This window comes from Caretta caretta, chromosome 5, assembly GCF_965140235.1.
Source record: "Caretta caretta isolate rCarCar2 chromosome 5, rCarCar1.hap1, whole genome shotgun sequence".
In the NCBI taxonomy this organism is placed as follows: domain Eukaryota; kingdom Metazoa; phylum Chordata; order Testudines; family Cheloniidae; genus Caretta; species Caretta caretta.
The window spans coordinates 122,136,417-122,155,561 of NC_134210.1; the positions used below are offsets into that span (position 1 = coordinate 122,136,417).

General features: G+C 44.8%; 1 protein-coding gene across 2 annotated transcripts in view; it reads right to left on the reverse strand.

Moving 5' to 3' along the window:
- Positions 1 to 19,145, reverse strand: part of PTBP3 (polypyrimidine tract binding protein 3) — a 120,762-nt gene that overhangs the window by 22,052 nt on the left and 79,565 nt on the right. For both annotated transcript variants that reach the window (XM_048849677.2, XM_048849678.2), the window contains 2 exons: positions 16,704 to 16,814; positions 7,161 to 7,335 (listed from right to left, as the gene is read on the reverse strand). In XM_048849677.2, the coding sequence (XP_048705634.1) occupies positions 7,161 to 7,335; positions 16,704 to 16,814 (286 nt within the window). The remainder of the gene's footprint in view (positions 1 to 7,160; positions 7,336 to 16,703; positions 16,815 to 19,145) is intronic.

The window sequence follows — 19,145 nt, forward strand, 5'->3', positions numbered from 1 at the left end:
TGATCATGGTATGTTCATTTTTTGACTACTTAAGTCCCAAAGGCAGAAATGATAAATTGAATTAGATACATTTCCTAAACTAACATGGATATTAGTGGGTATAGTGCAATACTGTAGGAATGACCACACTAACAACTGAAGCAGACACCTAAGCTGACAAATTATTTTGGCAGCCTACTACCCCTCTTATCTGTAGTCACAAAGTGTCCCTTATACAAACAATGCAAAGCATTAATCACAACACATTTTATGCTTGCAATACATGCACTTGTGCATTAATACTGACAAGTTTTGGGAATATGGGTACTAATCATTCATTCACAGTCCTGGTTTCCATTATCATTTATTACTGAAGAAGCAATGACAAAGGGCTTTTATTCTGCCAGATGGGACCTGTATGTTGGACACCGATACCAAACAGACACGTAAGAATAGAATACAGCTAAAATAGGAAGATCAGGAATTCTAGCATATGTACAAAATCCTCTGCTATCTAGCTGACTGCAGATTTTAAGCAAACGTTCAGAAAATCTATTATGCCTTATGTGGAAAAAAGCTTTTTCAAATCAAATTTATTCCAAAATGCATCAGAAGTTTTTTAACATGAGATATCTACCAAAATGTTTAACATTCAAATGATTTTAAATACAGCAGTTTAGTAATTACTTAAAAAAACTGCAATATCCAAATCCTAATAAAAACATACATATTGATAATTATCTACCACTGTTGCTTGCTTTATCTGAATTTTCTATCACTGCAGCCTCCACTTGCTATAACAAAGAAGCAGCCCAGGGTTCCAGCTTCTTCACTATCAGGACATTTTATCTTCAGATACTTGAGCCCTGTCTGTACTACCACTTTCACTCATGCTACCACGGCTGGAAAATCTGGGTCCCTATTTCTCCAGACAGGAACACCTTACCTCTTACCCTTCATATGTGCAACTATCTAATTCTCACCATTCTTTTCAAATAAAGGTCTCTGTACCAGATGCTAGAAATCTGATATTTTTAATCTTTTACTGCCCGCAGCATTAAGTCTTCTTGTGATTGCAGACATCTTAAACCCTTAGGGTTAGAGGACAGTGGTAAAGATACCTGAAAGCTATCTATACCAGCAGTTCCACGCTTTTTGGTGCAGCTGCACTGGTGGAGAATTATGAGTTATTTGTTAAAGTAGAAAGGACCTGGTGGAGTAGGTAGGTGGTGCTTGTACCAGTCTCAGCACACAAATGTGTAATATAAGCCCTGCATCATAGCCAAGTCTTTTCTTAATCTATGGTACCATAATCACTCTTCCCCTCTCGCTGAAGTTTCAGGCAAATTAGTTAAGCGTGATTCAACAGAACTTACCAGGTTTGTAACCGTCACAATCTTAAGCATAGAGAGACCCCAATGCTTCCATGATACCGTACTGATGACTTACAATAATTTTGTTTTTAAATAGAAATAGTTCTTATTTTATTATGCAGAAATATTCAATGGCTTCATTTTTGTTTACTTTTAAAACAGTGCGACTGCCAAACAAGCACAGCTAACTTCATTAGTGGTGGTCGGGGACTCTCTCCTCAGGGGGACTGAGTCATCTATCTGCCGCCCCCTCCACCCCCTCCAGGAAAACCGAGAAGTCTGCCAGGAGCTAGGATTCACAATGTGACGGAGAGACTGCCGAGACTCATCAAGCCCTCGGATCGCTACCCCTTCCTGCTTCTCCACGGGGGCACCAATTATACCGCCAAGAATGACCTTGAGCGGATCACTGCGGACTATGTGGCTCTGGGAAGAAGGATACAGGAGTTTGAGACGCAAGTGGTCTTCTCGTCCATCCTCCCCGTGGAAGGAAAAGGCCTGGGTAGAGACCGTCAAATCGTGGAAGTCAACGAACGGCTGCGGAGGTGGTGTCGGAGAGAAGGCTTTGGATTCTTTGACCATGGGATGGTGTTCCATGAAGGAGGAGTGCTAGGCAGAGACGGGCTCCACCTAACAAAGAGAGGGAAGAGCATCTTTGCAAGCAGTCTGGCTAACCTAGTGAGGAGGGCTTTAAACTAGGTTCACCGGGGGAAGGAGACCAAAGCCCTGAGGTAAGTGGGATACCGGGAGGAAGCACGAGCCAGAGCGCGTGACAGGGCAGGGGTCCTGCCTCATACTGAGAAAGAGGGACGATCAGCGAGTTATCTCATGTGCCCATATACAAATGCAAGAAGCCTGAGAAACAAGCAGGGAGAACTAGAAGTCCTGGCACAGTCAAGGAATTACGATGTGATTGGAATAACAGAGACTTGGTGGGATAACTCACATGACTGGAGTACTGTCATGGATGGATATAAACTGTTCAGGAAGGACAAGCAGGGCAGAAAAGGTGGGGGAGTTGCACTGTATGTAAGGGAGCAGTATGACTGCTCAGAGCTCAAGTATGAAACTGCAGAAAAACCTGAGTGTCTCTGGATTAAGTTTAGAAGTGTGAGCAACAAGGGTGATGTCGTGGTGGGAGTCTGCTATAGACCACCGGACCAGGGGGATGAGGTGGACGAGGCTTTCTTCCGGCAACTCACAGAAGTTACTAGATCGCAGACCCTGGTTCTCATGGGACACTTCAATCACCCTGATATCTGCTGGGAGAGCAATACAGCGGTGCACAGACAATCCAGGAAGTTTTTGGAAAGGGTAGGGGACAATTTCCTGGTGCAAGTGCTGGAGGAACCAACTAGGGGCAGAGCTCTTCTTGACCTGCTGCTCACAAACCGGGAAGAATTAGTAGGGGAAGCTAAAGTGGATGGGAACATGGGAGGCAGTGACCATGAGATGGTCGAGTTCAGGATCCTGACACAGGGAAGAAAGGAGAGCAGCACAATACGGACCCTGGACTTCAGAAAAGCAGACTGACTCCCTCAGGGAACTGATGGGCAGGATCCCCTGGGAGAACAACATGAGGGGGAAAGGAGTCCAGGAGAGCTGGCTGTATTTTAAAGAATCCTTATTGAGGTTACAGGGACAAACCATCCCGATCTGTAGAAAGAATAGTAAATATGGCAGGCGACCAGCTTGGCTTAACAGTGAAATCCTTGCTATCTTGAACAAAAAAAAGAAGCTTACAAGAAGTAGAAGATTGGACAAATGACCAGGGAAGAGTATAAAAATATTGCTCGGGGATGCAGGAGTGAAATCAGGAAGGCCAAATCACACCTGGAGTTTCAGCTTGCAAGAGATGTTAAAACTAACAAGAAGAGTTTCTTCAGGTATGTTAGCAACAAGAAGAAAGTCAAGGAAAGTGTGGGCCCCTTACTGAATGAGGGAGGCAACCTAGTGACAGAGGATGTGGAAAAAGCTAATGTACTCAGTGCTTTTTTTGCCTGTCTTCACGAACAAGGTCAGCTCCCAAACTACTGCACTGGGCAGCACAGCACGGGGAGAAGGTGACCAGCCCTCTGTGGAGAGAGAAGTTGTTCAGGACTATTTAGAAAAGCTGGACGAGCACAAGTCCATTGGGCCGGATGCGCTGCATCTGAGAGTGCTAAAGGAGTTGGCAGAGTGATTGCAGAGCCATTGGCCATTATCTTTGAAAACTCATGGTGATCGGGGGAAGTCCCAGATGACTGGAAAAAGGCTAGTGATCAATGGCTCCATGTCTAGCTGGCAGCCGGTATCAAGTGGAGTGCCCCAAGGGTTGCTCCTCGGGCCAGTTTTGTTCAATATCTTCATAAATGATCTGGAGGATGGTGTGGATTGCATCTTCAGCAAGTTTGCAGCTGACACTAAGCTGGGAGGAGAGGTAGATACACTGGAGGGTAGGGATAGGATACAGAGGGACCTAGACAAATTAGAGGATTGGGCCAAAAGAAATCTGATGACGTTTAACAAGGACAAGTGCAGAGTCCTGCACTTAGGACGGAAGAACCCCATGCACCGCTACAGACTAGGGACCGAATGGCTCAGCAGCAGTTCTACAGAAAAGGACCTAGGGGTTACAGTGGACGAGAAGCTGGATAGGAGTCAACAGTGTGCACTTGTTGCCAAGAAGGCCAATGGCATTTTGGGATGTATATGTAGGGGCACTGCCAGCAGGTCGAGGGACGTGATCGTTCCCCCTCTATTTGACATTGGTGAGGCCTCATCTGGAGTACTGTGTCCAGTTTTGGGCCCCACACTACAAGAAGGATGTGGAAAAATTGGAAAGCGTCCAGCGGAGGGCAACAAAAATGATTAGGGGACTGGAACACATGACTTATGAGGAGAGGCTGAGGGAACTGGGATTGTTTAGTCTGCGGAAGAGAAGAATGAGGGGGGATTTGATAGCTGCTTTCAACTACCTGAAAGGGGGTTCCAAAGAGGATGGCTCTAGACTGTTCTCAGTGGTAGCTGATGACGGAACAAGGAATAATGGTCTCAAGTTGCAGTGGGGGAGGTTTAGGTTGGATATTAGGAAAAACTTTTTCACTAGGAGGGTGGTGGAACACTGGAATGTGTTACCTGGGGAGGTGGTGGAATCTCCTTCCTTAGAAGTTTTTAAAGTCAGGCTTGACAAAGCCCTGGCTGGGATGATTTAGTTGGGGATTGATCCTGCTTTGAGCAGGGGGTTGGACTAGATGACCTCCTGATGTCCCTTCCAACCCTGATATTCTATGAGTCTATGATTATGTGCATACTTCCTAACAAAACCCCTACAAGCAAACAGCAAAGAGAGTCATCTCAGGACTACATCGAAAAGTTATACTGTGCTAGAGGAAAATAAGATTTTCTTACCCATGTTTGTAGCACTTTGACCAGTTGGACTGCACTACAGAAATATATTTTATTTTTGTACACAACAAGGGAAGCATTTGGCCCTTAATGAAGACCCATCCAACAGCCAAGAGCTAGAAATCTCCCTTGTCAGCTGTAGTTGCTGTCTGCCAAGAAAGCTGGAAATAGTTGTCAAAATAGCACAGATGGCTACATCTCCTTCAGCTAGTCAAATGCCTCTTTTTCATAATTTCCATTACCATTAAGGTTGTTTAAATAAAATTGCCAAAGCCACAATACCAACATGACAACCAATATATTGGAATTTTTGGTCTCTTCTGCTGTCATAACTGCAGTGCATTAACTGTTAAGCAGCCTTGTGGAATACAAGTGTATATGGCTACAACACGTCTCAAATATGGTCTCTTTAAATCCTTAGTATCACTCAATTAATACCTTTACCCACAATAAATTGTTAAAACTACTTATAATACATCTCCAGTTTTTAAATTTTACAAAAGCTGATCAGTAAGCAAAGCAGCTCATATTCCAATATTTCACTTAAACTAGTCTTTCACAAACACAATCCCTCCCCCAAAATCATACCTACTTAGAAATTTTTACTTCCATACCTCATTCCTGAGGGAACGTTCAATGAAATTAAAAGACGGCAAATTTAAAACCAACAAAAGGAAATACTTTTCCGCACAATGCATAGTTAAACTGTGGAACTCAATGCCACCAGAAGTTGTTGAGGCTGAGAAAATACCAAGTTCCAAACACTACCACCATTTATAGATACCAAAAATATCGATTTAAAATTTAAAAATTTTAAAAATTAATTATAAATGTCGGAGGAATATTAAACCTCATGCTCTCAAGGCAATCTTTAACTAAGAGATCAGGATAAGCTCTTGCAGGGGGGCAGAAAATACCACATATACCTAACATGGGGTTCTTACACCTCCCTTTACAGCATCCGGCACTGACCACAGTTGAAGAGAAGATAACGAGTGGATGAATTTTTAGTCTGATTCACTATGGCAATTTCTACATTCCCAAAACCAACAAAAGAAATTCTACTAAGGAGAGATGCAAACCCCCTACTTAGTGATAAAAAGCAAAAAACTCTTTAAAAAGCCAAAAACCATGAAGAAGAAGTGAAGTTCAATTACAAACACACAGTATAGTATAGATTGGGGTGGGCAAATTACGGCCCTCATCTCCAGCCCCACCCCAGAGCCTGCACCCCCAGCTGGAGCCCTCACTACCCCTGCCCTCCAACCCCCCACCCCAGTCCGAAGCCCACTCCCACACCCTGAACTCGTCATTTCTGGCCCAACCCCAGAGCCCTCACTCCCTCCTGCACTCCAACCCCCGATTTTGTGAGCATTCATGGCCAGCCATACAATTTCCATACCCAGATGTGGCCCTCAGGCCAAAAAGTTTGCCCACCCCTGGTGTAGATACACAAGGAACAGAGAGAAGCAAAACTACACTTAATTTGTGGTAAAGGGGCATCATAACTACATTCCTGAGGGAATTTTGAACCAAAAAATTTAAAATTATGAGCACAATATTTTAAAATTCTGCAAATTTTATTTCTCAAATAAATGTGGAGGCTCCAGCACGGTACTGGAGAGCACAGGCCACTGGCTGTACTGAGGTGGGAGATCACTGTGCAGCTCCCACCACCCCTGACACAGACTCAGCAGTGAAGCTACACCCAACCCTGACACAGCACAAGGACTTGGCCTGCCCCAGAAGCACCCACCCTCCATGCCAGGCGCACCAGGTGTGGGCAGGCAGGCTCCTGCAGCTCAGCAAGGCAGGATGCAAGTATGAAGAGGCTTAGAGTGGGGGGATCCAGGTGTGGGTTGAGAGGGGTCTGTGTGGGACAATCTGGGTGCAGGCGGCTCAGTGGGGGATCTGGGTGCGGGAGGGATGTGGATGCACAGGAGCTTGTTGGGGGGTTCTGGGTGCAACGGTAATGGGACTCTGCAGGAGGGTCCAGGTGATGGTAGTTGGGGCTCAGCGGGGGGGGTCTGGATGTCAGGGGGGACAGAGTTTGGCAGGGGGGTCTGGGTGTGGGAAGCACAGTGGAGGGTCCAGACGTGGGGGGAGGGGGGAGAATAGTTTGGAATACTACTAAGGAAATTTTGCCTGGTGGTGAGTAAATAATGTTCACAGAATGCTTTTGGCATTAAAAGTCTGAAGAATGGTTGGGTAAATTCAGTTAAAGATATTCACTTATTTTCCAGGAGTAGATTTTTTTCTTTAACACTTTATTGGCATTGTGTACTTTAGATTCACTAGTGTCACTCTCCTTTAGGAACCTTGGAAAATGAGAGTGGAAATTCCTAAAGGGCAATACAACATAAAAAGCAGAGAGGTACTTCCTCCATTATATTTACTTAGAAGGGGGGGGGGTTTCCTTACCAAAAGTGGCAGCCATGTTGGGGTCAAGGGAGGGCTGGCCATCGCCAGAAGGAAGGTCAAGGCGAGTGAAGTCTCTGCTTTTGTCATTGTTGTATTTTACATTAAGGCTTGTTAACTTGGAGAAATCAATACGCAGAGTGCAGCATGCATTGTAGATATTCTGGCCATCCAGAGCCTAGAGAAAAAAGTGGTTGTAAAGTTTAAAAAGGCAAAACATGTTTACCATTCACATATCTATCTATATTTACTCCAATTCAAATCCACACTAACAGCAACCTTTAAGAAGTTGTTGGACCATTCCAGACTAGCCATTGCACCACCTTCAGCCACAGATCCTTACTTTCTAGAATATTAGTGTAACCTACTGGGTCAGTATCTGTTACGTATCTCTCTCTCTCTCTGCCAATCCACAGCTAATGGGGCCTTGTATGGCCCCCAGCTACAGAGCCTAGTCTCCTTATATGATGCTACAGATTCATGCTTTTAAGCCTTAGACATCTTCCACATTTAAACATTCACTATAAAATAGTGGCAGTGATATTCGTTTGGGGGGGTTTTGGAACAACAGACCACTGGAATTTGTGGATGTTGGCTCAAGAGCAGTAAATTAGAGTTACTCTTTTATAGAGCTACCCTCACACCACTAGGAAAGGATAAATTAACTGAATGTGTCTTGATTATGCTCTTTTGAAGCATCAAAATCTTTTCTGCACAAGCACACTTGAGTACTCTCCTAGGACCTCATCATAAAAAACAAAGGAAAAAAAATCAGAGGCTACATATTTTCCACAGATTACCAGTTATGATTTCAGATTCTGTTATATTGAAATAAAAATAATGATCCGCAAATCCCTAGAAAAATTGAATTAAACGTCTTTACCAGTCAGCCACCTTAACTCCAAATAAAACATTCTCTTGGTATTGAAAACTTCTTTTACTCAATAGTTTACAAGTTATATGAAGACGGCAGAAAGGCCACCACAAAATGGCTACCAGGCTAAAACATGGAATGATCAGGTGATCATTAATCCCTTGGGTAGGATTCTCATTTAAAGCGTGGCCATTTGGCACTGCCAAAGCAATGTAAAGAGGTCTTACAGTGAGTGTAAGGTCCCTTTATGCTGGCAGAGCCGTGCAAAGTGGCCTTAACGTAAATAAATATCAGACTTAGTACAGAATGTGAAGCTTTATCACACTACCGAAAAATGAAATGCACGTGCCATGCCTGAACTCTGGTCTCAAAATAAACATAAGAACATGATTCAGTTTGTTTGTAAGTTTGCCTGAAAATAAGTCTACACATTTAGTTATTCATTTCGGACTTTTTTCTCTTTCAGCTATGCAATTACCTGAAAAAATTAACATGAACAACCACAAAAGTAATATGCTCTGCATAAGGAAAGCTACAATAACAAAAATTTTGTAGCAAGAGTCATCTCTCACCTATATCAATGCTCACATTCTAAGAAACCAAAGAAAGATAAGCGGAAGTGGCATGCCTGAGGTCCATTTTCAAGAATCCGTTACCTGATACATAATAAGGCCTGGGCCACAAAAATTTTGTAATGGTATAACATCTGGTTATGGGTGTGAATTTCTTTTTATTTAAAGTCATACAAGTACAATGCATTGCTTATACACCAGTACAGCTTATTCCTTCTCCAGTACTGCACAAGGAGAGTTGTATCGCCTAACTAGTATGACTTGTAGTATACTGATATATTAAAGCTGTACAACTTTTGTATGTACACATGGGCTTAGCGTAAATGAGTCAGGCTGACAAAAGAAAAAAAAAGTAAAAGATAAACTATCCAAAAACTTCAAAATTGTTATTTACAGATAAGCGATACATGTTATGCAATATTGTTAGCCCAAAGTCAAAACAAGTAAAATATTTTTAAAAGCTTTTTAAAAGAGTAGCTATATCATGAAGATTTTTATCTAAGAACAGTTAAACTAAACAAACTTTGTAGGGTATAGGCTACTATGCAATTTTAATAAATTAAGTTCACCATTAGTGAGTAATAAATTCAAGGTAGGTTTCTCAGCCATTTTATGGAAAAGGTAGGGGCTTCTCAGCAGACAGTTCCTAATCTATGGAACTGCAAACCAGAAGGAGATCCAAGATGAGTCTTTCCAGCTTTAGGGCATTCTGCAAACCTCACCTTGTCCAGGAAAATCACATATCAACACAAAACAGAAAGACTCTAAAAAAAGCAAAAGAGTGGATCTTATTCCTACTTTGAACAGAACTTCCTGTTAATTTTGTAGTTCCAATATACCACAGTAATGGTCACTTTAGAAAAACATATGAGACTGTCTTCATGATTCTGAATTTACTACATTAGTTAATTAAAATATTTCAAATTTGTGCCTCCTGTCTCTGTGCAATCCATATTATCCAGCTATTTGATTTTGCAGTAAAGTCATAATTCTGGTTTGACAGTTTCTTAGACTAGTGTCAGCAGCACAGAAATATAAATTCACTGCAGGATCAGAGAGAAACCGAGCTGAGAGAGAGAGAATTTCTGTTAATTTGAATTTCTTCATGTCTCTAATATTAGCCCAGATAACATAGGTAGCTCCTTTTGACATCAGGAGGAGACAGGAAATAAAGCAAAACTCAAGATGTCACTTCCCTATTCTAGTCAAGGTCTTATTCAGCCCTCATCACCATAGCACAAGGGCACCTTCTAGAAGTGCATTTAAGCAACATAACTTGCATCTCTCATGTAGTTCTTGCTCCCTTTCTCCCCCTACCTGGGGTAAACTGGATGGAACTTTGAAAACTTTAAATATAAGTATGCTGAGCTGTATGTTTATATTAGCAAAGGGTAAGGTTGAAGATCTGTGCCTTGCACTTGGAACGAAAGTTCTCTGGTGGTTCTTAATTCCTGTGGAAGTTTGTTCTGGTCTTGAGCCAGCATGGACAAAGCTCTACCACAAGTGTAAAGCTCATCTGTGTTGGAGGCAGACAGCTCCATTGTGCCTGAGGAGCAGAGTTATTGACTGAAGTCCTGATCTCAGAGCTTTAGGTACTCTTTTAGGTATCATGGGTCCAGACCATTAAGTGTCCTAAAGATAAGGAACAAGGCCTTGAATTTGACATGGTATTCTATATGAAGCCACCACAGGGACCAGAGGGTAGGTTTGATGTGCTTGCAGTAAACTGTGCTGCTGCGGAGATGTGCTGCTGCATGCTGGGTGTAATGGAGATAGACTGGCTGACACAGCTCAGCTACAGTTCCTAAGCACCAGCAGTTCTATTTATTCTAAGAGCTGCATAGAAAATAGTCCAGGAAAACATAGCCCTAGTTCCACTCCCACAAAACCAAAAAACCAGGTGAGCCATCTATGACAGACTCTGGAAAAACCAAACAGAAAAGTTACTATTCTACAATGTCCCAAAGAGTGAGTCTTATGGAAACAGAACAAGGTAAAATACTTCCTGAGAAAGTAGAACGTAAGAGGAAAAAGAATAGGAGTACTTGTGGCACCTTAGAGACTAACCAGTTTATTTGAGCATAAGCTTTCGTGAGCTACAGCTCACTTCATCAGATGCATACTGTGAAAAATACAGAAGATGTTGGTTTTTATACACACAAATCATGAAAAAATGGGTGTTTATCACTACAAAAGGTTCTCTCCCCCCCACGGCTGTTACTCTGACCAGCAGGAGAGTGGGGTGGGGGAGAGAAAACCTTTTGTGGTGATAAACACCCATTTTTTTCATGATTTGTGTGTATAAAAACCAACATCTTCTGTATTTTCCACAGTATGCATCCGACGAAGTGAGCTGCAGCTCACGAAAGCTTATGCTCAAATAAACTGGTTAGTCTCTAAGGTGCCACAAGCACTCCTTTTCTTTTTGCGAACATAGACTAACACGGCTGTTACTCTGAAACCAGGAAAAAGAATGAGAATTTTCTCCTAAGTAACACACAGGTAGGGATCCCTGCTTTAAAGGGCATGAAGTTCTCTGTCTTTCCTTGCTTAGATAGCCCCAAAGACAATTTTAAGGGTAAGGACTAAGGTTTTTTTTAGGTGTTAAGAGATACCAGAAAGTGCATTTAACCTAAGATCTCACATAATTAAAGGAGTGCATAAAAACTTGTCAGCACCTCTGAACAAATATCCCACCACATCCAGAGAGGAGTCCACATAGAATCATAGAATCCTAGAATATAAGGGTTGGAAGGGACCCCAGAAGGTCATCTAGTCCAACCCCCTGCTCGAAGCAGGACCAATTCCCAGTTAAATCATCCCAGCCAGGGCTTTGTCAAGCCTGACCTTAAAAACCTCTAAGGAAGGAGATTCTACCACCTCCCTAGGTAAAACACATAGCTGTGTGTTGGCAGAGAAATGGAGAAGGTGGCCTATAGAGATGGAAAAGAACTCACATCTAAAAATGTTCTATTCTTTAAATCCTTATCACTATGACAACGAGGTTGCAGACCCTCAGGACTTTATCAAGCCCATTCTGAAAGAAGGCAAAAAACCTTAGAAAATATATCTAAAATTATTTAAATTTCTGTATTTGCTTCAGGAAAAAACGGCTACCTACCTTTCGTAACTGTTGTTCTTTGAGATGTGTTGCTCATGTCCATTACATTCTAGGTGTCTGCATGCACATGTGCATGGTTGTCGGAGACTTTTGGCTTAGCGGTATCTATAGGGCTGGCTGTGACCCCCTCTGGAGTGGCACTCTCATGTGGTGATATATCAGGTGCCGGCAACCCTACGCCCTCTCAGTTCCTTCTTGCCAGTAACTCCAACATAGGGACAGGAGGGCGGGTAATGGAATGGACATGAGCAACACATCTTGAAGACAGTTATGAAAGGTAGGTAACCATTGCTTGTGTGGATTCCAGTTTAGGTGAATCACAAGCAGTATCTACAGAGGTGGGCTCGCAGTTCACAGCTTGGAGGCTTACAGTACTGCTCTACAGAAGCCCACATAATCCCAGGCCTGCTGCATAACCACATGGTGGGATGTGAGGGTATGGACTGACAATCAGGTGGCCGCCTACAGATGTACTGGATAGGCACTTGGGCCAAAAAGTCTGCCGAAGAGGCCTGCGCCCTGGTCAAGTGGGTGGTGATGATCGGCGGGGGCAGCACCTTTGCTTGATCATAGCAAAAGCGAATTCAGGCCGTGATCCAGCAGGAAATCCTCTGTACAGAATCATAGAATCCTAGAATATAAGGGTTGGAAGGGACCCCAGAAGGTCATCTAGTCCAACCCCCTGCTCGAAGCAGGACCAATTCCCAGTTAAATCATCCCAGCCAGGGCTTTGTCAAGCCTGACCTTAAAAACCTCTAAGGAAGGAGATTCTACCACCTCCCTAGGTAGAAACAGGATGACCTTTCAGCCTGTCAGCCACAGCAACGAATAATTGTGTTGTCTTGTGAAAAGGATTGCTCCTTTCAATGTAGAAGGCCAGAGCCCTCCTGACGTCCAGGGTATGTAGCCTGCACTCCTCCTCCGACTTATGTGGCTTTGGCCTTGGAGGAATCTGACTGATGTCTTGAGAGAAAACTGACCTGCCTTCAATCGGTGGGTGGAAGGCAGAGACGGCGGCTACATGGACCTTGATGGAGGAGAGCGAAAAGCCCTGAAGCTTGAGGTGCAGGAGGTAGTCTAGAATGATCTACAACGGAGCTTGCTCAGGACAAGCCCCCTTATACGCCATCCAGCAGGTGAATCACTTCCATTTGGCCAAGTAGGTGGCCCTGGTGGAGGGCTTTCTATTGCCCAACAGGACTCGCTGGATCTCAGATGAGCAGTGCTGTTCCTGCGCATTTAGCCACGCAGCAGCCAAGCCATCAGATGAAGTGCCACCAGGTTCGGGTGCAGGAGACTGATGTGGTTCTGGGACAAAAGGTCCGCCCTGAGTGGCATCCGGAACAGGGTTGCCACCAAGACATCCAGCAGCGTGCTGAACCAGTGTTGGCGTGGGCAAGCCAGCACTATGAGGATGACCTTCACCCTGTCCTGCTTGATCTTCCATGAGGACCTTGGGCTGCAACGGCACTGGAGGGAAGGCATACATCAGAGCCCCCGATCACGGGAGCAGGAAGGTGGCCAACAGGGATCCCTTATCCCTGCCTTGGAACGAGCAGAAATCGTGGCATTTACTGTTCTGTCTGGATGCAAACAGGTCCCCCTGGGGAGTTCCCCACCTGCGGAACACAGAACTGACCACCTCCGGGTAAAGAGACCACTCGTGGCAAGACAAGAATGTCCTCCTAAGGTGATCTGCCCAAGTGTTCCTGGCCCCTGGGATGGCCACAAGGTGGATATCGTTCTGCAGGCAGAAATCCCAGAGCTGGAGCTATTCCTAACATAGGGCAGACAACCTGGCTCCCCCCTGCTTGTTGATACAGAAGACTGTGACCATGTTGTCCGTGAGAACCTGAACCATCTTGCCTTGTATGCGAGGCCAAAAGGCTTGGCAGGCTAGGTGAACCGCCCTAAGCTCCCTGACATTGATGTGCAGTGACTGATTGTGACTGGACCAACAGCCTTGAGTACAGAGATTGCTCAGGTGGCCTCCCCAACCCAGGTCTGAAGCATCGGAAACCAGAATCACTAACGAAACTGGGGTTGCGAAAGGGACTCCCTCCCGCACCGATGCGGGATCTTGCCACCAGCTAAGGAACGACAGTACGCTGTCCGGAACCCTGATCACCCAGTCCATACTGTACTGGTTGAGGACAGACCAACGCCAGCCATGTGGAGTTGCGCGTGCCTAACTACGTAAGTGCATGCTGCCATGTGACTCAACAGTCTCAGAAACGTGTGGGTGGTGGTGATGAGTGGCGGTGATGAGTGGCTGGGCACGCAGAGATGAGATGAGGTCCACCATGGTTTTGGAACAGAGTCTTGCGGAGGAAGGCTCTGGCTTGAGTGGAGTCGAGTACTGCCCCAATGAATTCTATACATTGTAGTGGGGTGAAGGTTGACTTTTTGTCATTTGTTATTAGGCCCAGGTTGTGGTTATTAGGCCCAGCCCCTTATCCACCAGTTGTCGAGGTACAGATAGATCTGGACTCCCCGACATCTCAGGTAAGCAGCCACTGGTACGGATAGATCTGGACTCCCCGACATCTCAGGTAAGCAGCCACTATACGCTTTGTGAACGCTCTCGGGGCCGACAGGAGACCAAAGGGCATTGCCATAAACTGGAAATGGCACTGGCCCAACATGAAAAGGAGGAAACGCCAGTGTCCTGGGAATGTGGAAATATAGAAGTACGTGTCCTTTAGATCGGGAGCGGCATATCAGTCTCCTGGATCCAGGGAGGGAATAATGGAGGCCAGGGAGACCATGTGAAATTTCAACTTTTTGAGAGACTTGTTGAGGCGGCACAGGTGTAGGATAAGTCTGAAGCCCCCTTTTGCCTTCAGAATGAGGAAGTAACAGGGGTAAAACCCTTTTCCTTCCATGTTTTGTGGAACCTCTTCCACCGCCCCTAAGCTCATGAGGTTTTCGACTTCCTGAGTGAGGAGTTGTTCACGAGAAGCGTCCCTGAAGAGGGACGGGGAAGGGAGATGGAAGGGTTAGTCGGCTACAAACTGCAGGGTATAGCCCAATGAGACTGTGTTGAGCACCAGCAGTCTGAAGTGATATGGGACCAGGCTGGCTGGAAAGGGTGGAGGTGGTTGAGGAAGATGGGGAGTGGATCCAGTGCAGTGACTGGGGCATCGTCCTTGAGCACACCCTCAAAATGATTGTTTCTGGCTGCACTGATCACTGAAAGGACCGGGCTGAGCAGGTGGATGAGACAATGACTGGTGGAGTTGCTTGAAACCCGTCTTTTTGTAGGAGCCAGAACGAGGGGTTCCCCAAAACCTCGATGATGGTGTAGGTGCAACTGTTTCCTGGCCTGCTGAGAAGTATGAAGGCCTAAGGAGCAGAGGGTGGCACAGGAGTCTTTAAGGCCATGGATCCTAGCATTAGTTAGTTCCCTCAAACTGGAGGTCCTGGAGGGTGGATTGAATCTCCTGGGACAGCCCAGAGGTCTGTAATAAGGAGCTATGCCTCATGGCTATTGCAGAGGTAAACACCCTGGACACCAAGTCTGTGGTGTCCCAGGCCATCTGGAGGACACCCCTGGCTACTACCACGCCCTCATCTATGAGAGTGGCGAACTCCTGCGCCTGATCCTGTGGGAGGCTCTCTTTCAACTTGCCGACGGATTTCCACATGTTGAAATTGTACCTGCCAAGTAGGGCCTGATGGTTAGAGACCCTAAACTGGAGGCTCGCTGTGGAATAAATCTTTCTGCCAAACAAGTCTAGTCTCTTGGAATCTTTATTTTTTGGGGGTGCCACTTGCCTGGCCCTTTCGTTGACAGCAGATACGACCAAGGACCCTGCATAAGGGTACGTGTAAAGGTATTAAAACACCTTGGTGGGGGCATAGTATTTCTTTTCCGACTTCTTGGATGTGGGCGGAATGGAAGAGGAGGTCTGCCACATTGACTTGGTGATCTTCAGGACCCCTGGTGAACGAGCAATGCAACCCACGCTGGGGCAGAGGAGCGAATGGCACTGAAGAGGTTATCAGGTTCCTCAGCTAGCTCCTCGACCTCCAAGTTCAGGTTGACCACCACCCTTTTAAGGAGGGCTTGGTGCTCTCGAAGTCGGGGGGGGGCGGGATGGAGGGTGAGAAATTGACAGATTTTGGAATCAGTTGGCAGTATATGGACTGGGGATTAGTTATAAAAAATTTTAAAATATTCAAGTAATTGTAAATTATTTCTTTTTATATCAAAAAAATCAATGCAGGTCTTTGGCACTCATTGTTAGGTTGCAGGTGCCTGTCAAACTGATGAAATATTGGGGAAGGCAATCCACAAGTTCTTCACCTAGGATGCCAGATTATTAATTAATTATTATTAAAGCATCGTCACAGCCCCCCCCCCCAAAACCTGTGCTTGAACCACATGCAGTTTATTAGCTGGTCATTTTTGCCTGTATTATATTCTACTAAAAGGAATTAGGAGCCAGATTTACAGGTCTTTGAGCCAACATTTATAAGGAACACAAAATTTCACTGAAATTATTTATTTTTGCAGAAGAGCAGTACTGATTTGTAATTACAAGGACAATGGGTTTTAAAGGTTTTTGGAAAAAAAATATATACCTACAGTACGCAGATATTTGTCTTCCTTTTTGAACCTGAGATAGCAAGTGAAAAGTTTAAATTCCCCCACCACCAGCACCTCTTTCCTGTAAGTAGAAGGAATACTAGCAGTGTACTAGCCTTAACCTGTGACCAGGTACACAGGTGGAATTATTCAAGACCACTAATGCGTAATTAGTAGTAAAAGTACTAAAGTTCAGCAAATCATTCTCTATAACGTAATTACAAAACCCCAAAGCTACTTTGAGCAGCAAGAGAATTTAAATATTACTAGAGTGTCAAGAAACCCTAACACTAGTGCAGCTCATAGCAAAACCATGTACATGAAAAGAATGTTTCTGTAATTTATTTTATGTTGACTAAATAGGTCAGATGTATATCTTTATGCTTACCATTTTGGCATAATGTGCATTCATTGGATCAGCATACTGAAGCAAGGCCTGAAACTGATTGTTCTTTGTGAAGGTGATAATCTTCAAGACAGTTCCAAACTTGGAGAAAATCTAAAAAATAAATCAAGAAATAAATAATTTGGACTTTTAAAACTGTATCTGTATACTTTTAAAGCTACAGTACACAATTTTAGCTCTTGAGATACTGTTTTTCAGGAATAATTTTATATTCGAAATGAACAAAATAATTCTCAGTTCTATCAGAATCCATGTTTTGGAGGCAAGTTCATAATATTTTCTACTGGCCACTAACTTCCTCCACGTCCGGCAAAAAAAAATAAAAAAAATAAAAAGTTAATTCTCTCCAAGAACAAGAGTCACTGTCTCTCAAGTTACATGCCACAGAACTTGCTCAGAACTGGCATAAAGAGAGAGAGCCTTTGTTCTAGACCTCCAGAGATGCTGGAATACATTGGAGTATTGGTTTGAGAAGTGGGGTTTCACAAAGCAGTTGAGAGCAGGGATTCACAAGCTGTCTTTGAGGATGATGGAATGGACTGCACCCTCAGCAAGTTCGCATATCACACTAAGTTGGGGGGAGAGGCAGATACGCTGGAGGGTAGGGATAGGGTCCAGAGTGACCTAGACAAATTGGAGGATTGGGCCAAAAGAAGTTGGATGAGGTTCAACAAGGACAAGTGCAGAGTTCTGCACTTAGGAAGGAAGAATCCCATGTACTGCTACAGGCTGGGAACCGACTGGCTAAGCAGCAGTTCTGCAGAAAAGGACCTGGGGATTACAGTGGATAAGAAGCTGGATATAAGTCAGCAGTGTGCCCTTGTTGACAAGAAGGCTAACGGCATATTGGGCTGCATTAGTAGGAGCACTGCCAGCAGATTGAGGGAAGCTATCATTCCCCTCTATTTGGCACTAGTGAGGCCACATTTGGAGTACTGCGTCCAGTTTTGGGTCCCCCACTACAGAAAGGATGTGGACAAATTGGAGAGAGTCCAGCGGAGGGCAACAAAAATAATCAGGGGGCTGGGGCACAAGACTTATGAGGAGAGGCTGAGGGAACTGGGCTTGTTTAGTCTGCAGAAGAGAAGAATGAGGGGGGATTTGATAACAGCCTTCAACTCCTGAAGGGGGGTTCCCAAGAGGATGGAGCTAGGCTTTTCTCAGTGGTGGCAGATGACAGAACAAGGAGCAATGGTCTCAATTTGCAGTGGGGGAGGTCTCAGTTGGATATTAGGAAACACTTTCACTAGGAGGTTGATAACATACTGGAATGGGTTACCTAGGGAGGTGGTAGAATCTCCATCCTTAAAAACCTCTAAGGCCTGGCTTGACAAAGCCCTGGCTTGGATGATTTAGTTGCGGTTGGTCCTGCTTTGAGCACGGGGTTGGACTAGATAACTTCCCAAGGTCTCTTCCAACCCTAAATTCCTATGATTCTATGACAGCTCGAAGTACTAGGTACAAAGCTGGATGAATCCTACAGGTTCAGTAACTGAAGATCTCTTCTAAACAGCTCATGTATCCACGTTTTATTTTTGAAACCACAAAAATCATTGTCCATGAGATTTGAAGCTCAAAATGCTATATAATTTTTTATTTGTCAAGAGTAATCACTGTGTTCAAGACGATATCTCTGCCTCTGATAGCTTACATAGAAGACACAGAAAGACAGAAGATCCACTATAAGACTCAGTAAAAGGAGAAATTGGACACAAGCTCCCCCCCTCCACTTCACTCTTTAATTTGTTGTCTCTTGTCTTATACTTATGTTGTAAGCTCCTTGGGACAGGGACCATCTTTTTGTTCTGTGTTTGTACAGAGCTTAGTATAATGGGGTCCTGGTTGCTGACTGGTGCTTCTCGGTGCTACAGTAACATAAAAAAATAATAAAAAAGGATCTGAAGAAGAAGAATGTAAGGAGCACACTGGAATTGGAGAATATCCATGCATACAACACTGAATGCGAGACAGCAGAAAGGGGAGTGGAAGAAGGAAAGGGAATGTTGTTGGAAGAACATGAACAGCAAGGAGGAATGCAACAAAACACTAGATCCAAGTGTGAGCAGAGTTATGCAGGGCCTTCATGGAATATCAGGGTTGGAAGAGACCTCAGGAGGTCATCTAGTCCAAGCCCCTGACTGCCCGAGCCAGTTAGCCCCTGAGACAGCAGCAGCAGTTTGGGTGTGTGGGAAGGGCTCAGGCCAAGGGAAAGGGGGCTGTGGAGTGCTGGGGGTGCTTAACTTGGGGGGACAGGGGGGGACTCCCCAGCTCCCACCGGCATGGCACCCCAGCAGCTCCTAAGCAGCAGAAGGTCTCTGCGCTGCCTGTAGGCCCTGGCCCCGCAGCTCCCATTGGCTGCAGTTCCCTGTCAATGGGAGCTGCAGCAGCTGGTGCTTGTGGCAGGAGAGGTGCAGCCCCTGCCCT